At 44.0% G+C, this 10142-nt stretch overlaps 1 protein-coding gene across 1 annotated transcript; it reads right to left on the bottom strand.

Annotated features, from left to right (window-relative positions):
- Window positions 1–7796: 7796 nt before the first annotated feature.
- On the bottom strand, window positions 7797–10142 carry LOC139193099 (uncharacterized). Its single transcript, XM_070816062.1, has 3 exons — window positions 9835–10142; window positions 9306–9705; window positions 7797–8678 (listed from the first exon to the last, which is right to left on the bottom strand). Exons 1-3 carry the CDS (start codon window positions 10140–10142, stop codon window positions 7797–7799), a joined length of 1590 nt encoding a protein of 529 aa, XP_070672163.1.

Below are 10142 nucleotides of genomic sequence, written 5' to 3' on the forward strand. Positions count from 1 at the left end.
GAATTAAAGGAATTCTCTAAGGCGTGTTACTACATTCAAAACATCGTTTTAATTGGTTAAATGTGAACTAGTAAGTGGTGACTATGATTAAGTATGGGCTTAAGTGTGAAGATGACTAAAATCTGTGGGAATGATGACTTTTAACATGTCATGTGCATTGGAAATCCCTGAGGCAAATGTTGGAGGGTTTTAGGTTGTGTTTTGTTCGTTTGTTTCGTTTTGTTTCGTTTTGTTTCTTTGTTTGCTTGAGGACTAGCAAAACCTAACTGTGGGGGAATTTGATAGGAGCGTATTTATGCGCCTTAGTTAGCTAGTTCTTGTGCATTTATGTTGTGTTTTCTTAGTTAAGTTAGTCTTTTAAGTCAATTTCTTGTGTTTTCAAGTTTTAAGAGCAAAGTATGCAAAGTAGTGCATTTTGGAGCCTTTGAGGAGAAAAATTGAGCTTGGAATGAATGGCACATGCTTGGAGCAAAAGGAATGGACGAAATTGAAGATTTGAAGATGCGAGGAGTCCTAATTGAAGAAGGATTCCTAGTTAAAGATGGAGTCCTAGAAGAATGAGGATTCCTACTCCAATGAGGTTTCCTACTCGAAGTAGGAAAGTTAAGCCTAAAGTTTCCTATTTTGGGTCGACCTTTCCTAAACCTAGATGGCCTTAAGTTCCCGCAACATTGAACGTTTCCTAAGCCTTTTTTGGACACAAAGAAAGGTTCTAGAACACTTCCCTATCCTTGCCGTGCATCTTCTTGGGTTTATGGGTTTCTAGAAGCCCTATCCCTTCATTCCCTATCCTTGTTGCACAAGAAAACCAATCCCTTTCAGATTTAGGGCTTTACCGCACCAATTTCAACAAGGAAACCCTTTTTCCTTGCCTTGCAAGGCATTCTAGAAGCCTTATCCTTCCTTTCCATACCTGCCGTACCTCTTATACCTTTTCCCCCTTGGATTTTGATTGTTTGGGCCCTAATCCTTATTTTCTGCTAAGTCCAAGTCCTAACCTGATTTACCTAGGGTTTTATGTGCCTATATATACTTATATTTCAGCCTTGGCCAAACGACCACCTCCCATATACATCAATTCATGCCAGAAACATTATCCCATTCTCTGCCGCAGCCATCACCCCCAATTCTTCATAGTTCCTGACCAAAATCACCCTCTGCCGCACCACCCATCCATCCTAAATACTACCATACCATTTCCCATCCGTTCTTCCATACACATAACCCCAAAAACCTATCCCCAAGCTTTGTGCCGCAGCAAGGAGGAAGGAGGAAATCGTGGATGTACCTGCTGTCCAAGTTAGAGCGTCTAGGTGTTTTCTTTCTTTGGTTTTCAATGTCTAAATTTGTTTATCTTTGCTTTGTGCGTATGAGGAATTAAACCCCCCTTGGCTATGGGGGGATTCGAAACCATGTTCATGCTTGCTATATGATTTGATTACTTTCAGTTGCGTTTCATAAGTTGTGAATTCAATTTGCTTATCTATATGAATTAAAACTGATTTGTGTGTGTTGGTTGAAGTGCATGCTTAATTTTCATGCATAAATCTGATGCTAGGATATAAGGGAGTTTCACCTAATCGTTATGAACTTATATTCATGAGTAGTAAAGGTTGCTAATCACAATCGCGTTAAGTAAATTCTTGGCATAAGTTTCTTGCAATTCATAGTAACAAGTGCCTCGTCAATGCTTATGATTTTCATAGAACTTAATGATCTTTGCTTGTATCTCTATTATGCAATTCATGTGGGGAACTTGTGGGGAATACTTTGGGTTGTCGTATGCAATCATCCAATTCAATAACTTTAGGAAAATCTGAGGGTTAATTAGTGCAATTCACGGTTAATCTGGGGCGTTCAAAATTCATGGTTTATTGAAAAGCAATTGGAAATCGTTTTGTATGCAAGTGTGACATGTGTGGAGAAGAACCTCCTAGCTAGCCAATTATCCATCTAATTCACCCAATTTCGTCTAGAATCTGTTTAAGTCTTTCTTGTTTTATTTTATTTGATTTTCGTCCAAAACCAAATTCCCCTTTACTTTAGACTGTTTAACTAGTTAGAATATGTTTTAGATTGTGGTTTTAAGTGTTTTGAGTCTAGGAAAACCCAAAATTCGTCCAAAAGAGTGTTAGAGTTCAAATCTGCCCAGTTTGTGTTTTTGGGCAGATTTGAGTGTTTTTAGGTAGATTTGAGTCTTTTGAGTTGTTTTAGTGTTTTCTAGTTTAGTTTTGCATTCTTTGAGTCTAGCTTAGTGTTTTAAACTTTGTTTTACGTTTTTGAGTCAGTTTTAAGTGTTTTAGCAATCCCTCCTAATCCCCGGCCTAGAACGATCCCTACTTACATACCTTGCTATAATTGATAAAAAGAGAATTTAATTTGTGTGCTTATATATTAATTTGTGTGCTTATACATTTCGCATCAACCAGACACTGTCTAGACCGAGTTAAAACCCGACTCGGATTAGAATTTCTTCTTCTTATCAGACACCATCTTGACCAGTTTTATTTTCACTATGACTTTGAACCTAGTCCTTTATCAAACCAGATTCACTTCTTATCCATCTCTAGCCAAGACTCCTTATTGCGCCAGGATTCAATTACTCGTCTCGCAGCATGACTTGACCAACCTATATTAGGAAGCTCATGAACTAAATGATCCACAGTAACCTTTTTTGTACGGCCTTCCGGGCCGAGAATACATCTCCACCCAAACCAATATTTTGGGCCCAAACATTGCCCCTTCGCTTCTTAGGACCTTTCGACCTGAAGTCTCTGGCTGAGCCCTGACCTTGAAGAAGCAACACCAAGCTCCATTTTCTAAGGAGCATTTACCAAGTGTCCTCTTCTCAGCCAGACCTAAAGTGTCCTTTCATTATTACCCCTTTGATCTGCGAGATTTTTTGAATTCCTTAAGACGTGCGGATGTCCAAACATCTTCAAATCAATATACATGTCGCCGCATGCCATCATACAATTGTGATTTATGAATCTTTCGGTATCCTCAAGATCGTACGGACACCAAAACTTCATTTCTTCATAAAAGGACGTCGTCACGATATTATCATGACCCCTTAATCTGCGAGTTTTTTGGTTCTTTCTCCTGAGTCTGTTAATATTCTGCATCACTCTATCATTATTAGTGATCTTCCCGATCACTATCCCCATTTGGTCTTCCATTCCACGAGTCTATAAATACCTGGCCTTCTATCATTCATTCTTACGCTTTCAAATTTTCCGAACTCTCTCTTGCTCAAAGATTAAAAGAAACCTCCTGACTTTCTCCCAGAAAACCCTTCGAAACCATTTCCAATGGCCTCCTTCATTTCCAAGCTCTCTAAGGAATGCGACAAATGTGGGATCATCATCGATCAGCGCTTAATTAAGACTTTGCACTTTGAGAGCGATATGAGCACCCCCCACAAAATCCTTGGTCCACTTTTCAAGGACGCAGTGCCACCAGCAATTACCGAGCTCTTCAAGGATCAATGCCTAACACCCCTACTGTCAGGGTTTGAATGGTCGATGTGGGATTTGGCGAAACCCCAAAGCTCCTGGCCCTCGACCACTGTGACCTGGGCAGCCTGGGATGCTCGGATGGAAAAGATATTCGCGAGCAATGGAAAGCTTTTGGCATTTACGATGCTATTCGTCTTTCGTCTATGGAACTCGTCATGGACAAGGAGCTTCTTATGGCAGCCTCAAGCCTATGGTGCTCAGCTACCAACACCATGGTCCTTCCCCTCAGCCCTATGGGCCCCACTATCCTTGATATCACCGCGATTTTAGGGACTTCCCCTTTCGGTATCTCGGTTGACGCTACCCTCTCCGGGTACCCGTCGACCATTGACCTGAAGGCTCTTTTCAATGATCGGGCCATCAAAACGCTGAGCGGAGAGGGCCAAGAACCCTCGAAAGAGGAAGTTCAAAAACTTTATAAGAACTTCCTCAACTACAACACTTTCTATCTTCACATTGCCGGCCAAGGGGATAAAAACCTACGGCAGGGGGAACACGAAGCCTTCCTCTTCTACTGGTATAACAAATTTATTTGTTGTACCAAGTCCAACAAATGCTTGGTCGAGAACATGCCGGTGGCTAAAGCCCTGGCTAGTGGTCATACCCTGGAGCTCAGTCCAGCCATTCTTGCCCATCTCCTTCGCTGTTTGGCCAAGATAACCCTTCACAAGATCGACCCACACCAGAGTGGTCCCCTCTGGGTATTCCAGCTCTGGCTGTAGGTTTATTTTGTCACCCTTTGGCCAGAGCTTGCCAGCTTCTCACCTATTGAATTGCTCGGTCTTCAGGTGGCCCCTCGACCAGTACCTCTTCACCAAGCTGAAGACGTGTGCAGATACTTCTTTAGCCTTGATTTCTTTTCGATGACGAATTCTTAATCTGCCATTGTCGAGAATATCCTTTATCGATCAAACTCCCCATATCAGCATGGAGTGCAGATGCTGATGCTGATCTTCGTCAATCCCGGGGGTCGTTTGTGCTTACCTGCGACCTTCCTCTTGGGTGTGACGTGCACCGAGCAAGTGGGGAGTATATCACCCCCAATTCACTGCTCGGGAACTCGGATATCTTCAGGGTTGCCCGGTGCCTCTTCTTACCTCTCACTCGCTGCTGAGTCGAGGACACCTATCAGGCTCTTCAGACAAGGAGTGCAAGGATGCCAAGAAGGAGTTTCAAGAGCGGTGCCAAAAATTTTGCCGTCAACCAACCATTCCCGAATCTCTTAGCACTGACACTTTTGGTGATTGGTGGGAAGAGTATACCCAAAGCTTTTTTGGTGCTCCGGTCGAAGACGTCCTGAATAAGATCTTCGACGATCGACCCAATAAGGCTTCTGCCCCCCAATCTCAAGGTAACGATCTATTTCTACCTTCTTCCTTCGACTTTAAACTCTACTAACTCACTCTTGCTTTATCAGGTGGTCGGTCGCTAAAAAAGCAAACGTGGTCATTGCGGCTGCGGCCGGGAAAAAATCAACCATCTCCAAAAGGGCTAAGACTACCGCGCAGGCCTTGCTAAGCAAACGACCTCGTTAAGAGGCCAAGACGGCCTTCGACCCTCCTCACCCTGCAAAACGGGTCAAGAAGCTGGTGAGGAAATGAGAATTGGAGATTCATGTTATCTCCAGTCAAACTACGGGTGCAACGACTCCTAGTGTTGCCTTTCTACCCCTGTCGTTCAAGCTTCGATAGAGAGAAGGCCAATTTCGACCAAAGAAACAGCCCATGTACAGTAGGTTCCTCAAGTTGCTGGACCAGTTGTTGCTCTACTAGTTAAGGTGCCTGCAACCTTGGAGCCAGCTACTGCGCCTGTCTTGGAAGGGGCGGTCCCCTCGGCTGAGAAAAAACTTCCTGAAAATCTAAAACCCACGACAGTCGTTCTAGAAGAGAGCGACGGAAGCTATGAGATTCCACTGACAAGTCACCTTCAACCACACGATCTGCCTCTCCCTACGTCAGAAGTGGTTATCCAAGTCGGCCCTTCTGCGGCCGTTCGTGGCAAACGACCTACCATCGAGCCAGAAGCGACGACGAAAACACCCGTTCATCCGCAGGACCAGGACCTCAACATTCCTCCCCAAGAAGCCACTTCGACCTTCGTAAGTACCCCTACCGCCTTTCTTTGGTTAGTTTTCTGTCTTAGATCTCTAAACCAGGAAGATACTGAATGTCAGGTGCCTACCCATTCTTTTCATCGAACATTCTACGCTCAGAAGGGTGTTATCTATATTTCTTGGCCGCCTCCGTGGCCATCGAACGTAGATAACCTCCATCAGCCACGTGAACTACGAAGCAGTCTAAGGCACTGGGCTCGGCCATTAAGTTCTTTAGGTTCGAGCAACGAACCCGAAGATATGATCGAAGTTTCCTCTCGGTAGGTTTAAAACAAAAACTTTCTTGCTATATTCTTTCATAATTTCCTTGTACTTAACATGATTTTTGTGTGTAGCCTTCATGGGAAGTCGAATTTAATGCTCTCTTGTCGAGCACTTCTGAAGCGACTGGTCCTTCGGCCGCTACAACTACACATGCCGATTCAGCTGCTTTGGTTCAGCTACAAGAAGTTTTATCTCTCTCGACATCACAAGTCCTTGAGCGCAAAGGGCTCGATTCGTTGGATGCATGCCTAAACAATCTCAGAGCAGATGGTCAAATAAGCGCCGACGCTGTCGTTCAGGCATCATCCACCTTGGAATGAGTTTGGGAATCTTTTAATATTCTTGAGAACACTCTTCGGGCTAATGATGACTTGAAAACTGCACTGGTCATTTAGGAAACCCTTCGTCTGAAGATCGATACCTTAAAGACAAAAGGGGAAGCCTTGGCCGACCTCGACCGTCAAATGGCTGAACTGGCAAAACGAAGGTCGGCCCTTGCTTCTGAGCTTGCGAGGGACTTTGAGTCGGGCGGGAAAACTTGTCTAACTGAATTTGCGACGAACGTGAGGCGAGTCGAGCAGCTGAAGTTGGATAAGAAGAACAGGCAGGTCGAGGTCATAATGGGCGATGTGAGTGGCTGGAGTTGAAGGCACTTCTTGGAACTCTTCTTCCTTCATCGCCTTAGAATAATTTGATTGTAAACCATCTTATTAATGAAATGAAACAAGCTTTTACTCTTGCATCTCCCATGTTACTGGGTAGTATTTTTTTAAGAACTTTCCATTAATTGGTAATTTGTGAATAATACCGGTTTGATCTCTAAGATGGTATGCCCTCTTACAGAGAACTTTATGGACGACAAACGGTCCTTCCCAATTCGGCGACCATTTGCCGAACCTGGGGTCTTTAAGTCCCACAAGTAACACAGTTTGCCAAACTAACTCTCCTTCATCGAACGTTTTTTGTTTAACTCTTTAATTATAAGCTCGCTCGGCAATTTTCTTTTGTGCCACTAGAAGATTGTAAGCATCAAGCCAATCTTCTTCCAAATCTTCTAACTCTTATAACATGGCCTGATTATATTCGGCATTGGACAAACTACTCTGCCCGATCGCACGTAAAGAATTTACACTTAGCTCGACTAGTAACATCACGTTATGTCCATAGGTTAACGCATATAGGGTGGTCCTCGTTGCCGACTAGGTTGAAGTTCAGTATGCCCATAAGGCTTCATTCAATTTTAAATGCCACATGCCAGGTCTTTCTTTTATCATTTTCTCGAGAATACCAATCAAAACCTTATTACTTGTTTTAGCTTGTCTATTCGCTTGTGGATAGTATGGTGTGGACTGTTCGAGTTGGATTTTTAAGCTCGCCGTATACTCTTTGAACCTTTCAGCTGTGAAGACTGTGCCATTATCAGTTATGATCATTTCTGGCACGTCGAACCTGGTCACAATATGTTCCCCCACAAAATCGTAAACCTCTTTGCATGTTAATTCGGCGTATGATTTTGCTTCGACCCACTTAGTGAAATAATCCGTTGCCACGAGTATCCATGAATGTTTTGCTGCTCCAGAAGATGGTGTGATTTTGCCGATCACGTCCATTACCCATCCTTTGAACGACCAAGGTTTGGTGACCGAATGAAGTAATTCGGCCGGGGCCCTTTGGATGGGTCCATGAATTTGACACTGGATGCATCTTCGTGCATACTCGATACAATCTTTCAATATGCTTGGCCAAAAGTAACCATGTCGGTGAAGTAGCCAACACATCTTGCATCCTGATTAATGGGCTCCGTAAATTCCTTTGTGTACCTCTGTGATTGCTTGGGCGACTTCTTGTGGGTCGAGGCATAAAAGTAATAATTCATCCTCGCCTTTTCGATACAACTCGTTCTAGTATGAGACGTAGTTTGTGGCGTGGACCCTTGTCTTTTGGTCGTGTTTACCTCTAGGATCATTAAGGTATTGCATAATTGGCCTTCTCCAATCGTTTGGTAGCGTCTCGACCGCGTAAATATCTACAGGATCCTCCCGTTCCAATAACGAAGGTAAGGACATTACCCATGTACGGATGACTTGGTCACGCTGAAGGACTTGTTGATTAACCAAAGCTGGATATGATTGCCGTAAAACGGGTATCATCGGTCCACTTTTACCCCTCAGGAGTTGTGCTTCGGAAGCTATCTGAGCGAGTTCGTCTGCGACGGTGTTCTGTCCACAGGAAATATGTTTGAATGTGATACCGTCGAACGACTCGACCAAGTAATTGGCCACCATGTGATAGGGCGCCAAAGTGCAACTCATACACCGAAAAGTGCCATTGAGTTGGTTGATCACAAGCTCTGAATTGCTGAAAATGAGGACACGAACAGCGCGTAAATCATGAAGCATGCTAAGGCCGATAATAAGGGCTTCGTACTCGACCTGATTGTTGGTACAATCGAAATCTAACTTAAGGGAAAAGAACCAACGGTGTTGGTGTGGAAACTGGAGGATGATCCCCACGCCAACCAATGTCGACGTGCTGGAACCATCGAAATACATCGTCCAATAATTGTCATGTGCTTCCACCATTCCGATTTCAACATCATTGCCCCCGAACCTATAAGGAGAATGGTGATGGGCTAAGAAATCAACAAGCGTTTGTCCTTTGACGGCTTTTTGTAGGACGTACTGCAAACTAAACTCTGATAATGCCAGTGTCCATTTCCTGATTCGGCATTTGACTATTGGCCGAGTAAGCATATATCGAATGACATTTGTTTGGGCGATGACCTGCATAACGGATGAGAGCATGTAGTGTCAGAGTTTGGAGGCGACAAAGAACAAAGCCAAGCAAAGCTTCTCGACGGGTGAATAATTGATCTCTAGAGTAGTGAGGTTTCGGCTGAGATAGAAAATAGCTTGTTCTCGCCCAGTAACGGTATCTTGCGTGAGGAGGCAACCGATGGATTCTTCAGCTGTGGAAATGTAAAGCTTAAGGGGTTTATCACGTCGGGGCGGTACGAGAACATGTGGAGTTGTGAGAGCAACCTTGATTTGTGTGAAAGCCGCTCGATGTTCTTCACGCCACTCAAACTTGTCTGAGTCCTTGAGTTTCAATAATGTAGAAAATGCTGTCATTTTGCCAGCGGAATTAGCTATGAATCGGCGAAGAAACTTTATTTTCCCGAGCAAGGACTGGAGTTGTTTTTTGGTCGTCGGTGGTGAGGCGTCAATAATCGCGCAAGCTTTGTTCGTGTCAACCTCGATGCCACGATGGTGGATAAGAAAACCTAAGAAATTACCGGCCGACACACCAAAGGCGCATTTGGCTGGGTTCATCTTAAGGTTGTGTCATCGTATGCGAAGGAAAACTTGTCAAAGATCATCAATATGCGTTCGGCAATTTTTTGATTTGACCACGACATCATCAATATACACTTTTATGGTAGTGCCGATTAGGTCATGAAAAATGGTGTTCATCGCGTGTTGGTATGTGGCACCAGCGTTCTTTAGACCGAATGGCATGACAACCCACTCGTAGGTTCTAAGTGCCCCCGGGCAGCGAAAAGCAGTTTTATGAACATCGGCCTCGATAATAAATATCTGGTTATAACCGGCATGTCCATCCATGAATGACAGCATTTCATGATTAGCCGCGGCGTCGATAAGCAAATCTGAAATGGGCATAGGATATGCATCCTTGGGTGTTGCCAGATTCAAATTTTGAAAATCAATGCAAATGCGTAGGGCCCCATTTTTCTTAAGTACGGGTACGATATTCGCTAACCACTCGATGTATCGAGTGGTTTGGATAAACCTGATATTTAATAGTCGAACAATTTCATCTTTTATGCCGAGTTGTACTTTAATCGAGAATCGGCGAGGAGGTTGTCAAACAGGTTTGATACATAATTCATGTTCGACAAGGGTCCGTTCGAGACCCGACATTTCATGATAACTCCAAGCAAAACAATCTTTAAACTCGTGAAGCAATTGATGGAGTTCAACTTTCATGGCATGGGGCAATAATGCACTAATAAAGAGCGGCCAAGGATCATCGGCCGTTCCAACATTTATTTCCTCTAGAGGATCCTTTACTTGGGGTCGGTTGTCGTCGAGCTCGGCTGGTGCAGCCTGAACTTTATCCAACGATAGTACCGGGCCGTTATCGTCTTCGGCCAAAAATTCGATTAAGTTGATGCCCCAATACAGGTGCTTGGCAATAGCATACCAATGGGCCAGCAGGCGTTCCAT

This window comes from Malus domestica, chromosome 16 (assembly GCF_042453785.1).
Source record: "Malus domestica chromosome 16, GDT2T_hap1".
Taxonomy (NCBI): domain Eukaryota; kingdom Viridiplantae; phylum Streptophyta; class Magnoliopsida; order Rosales; family Rosaceae; genus Malus; species Malus domestica.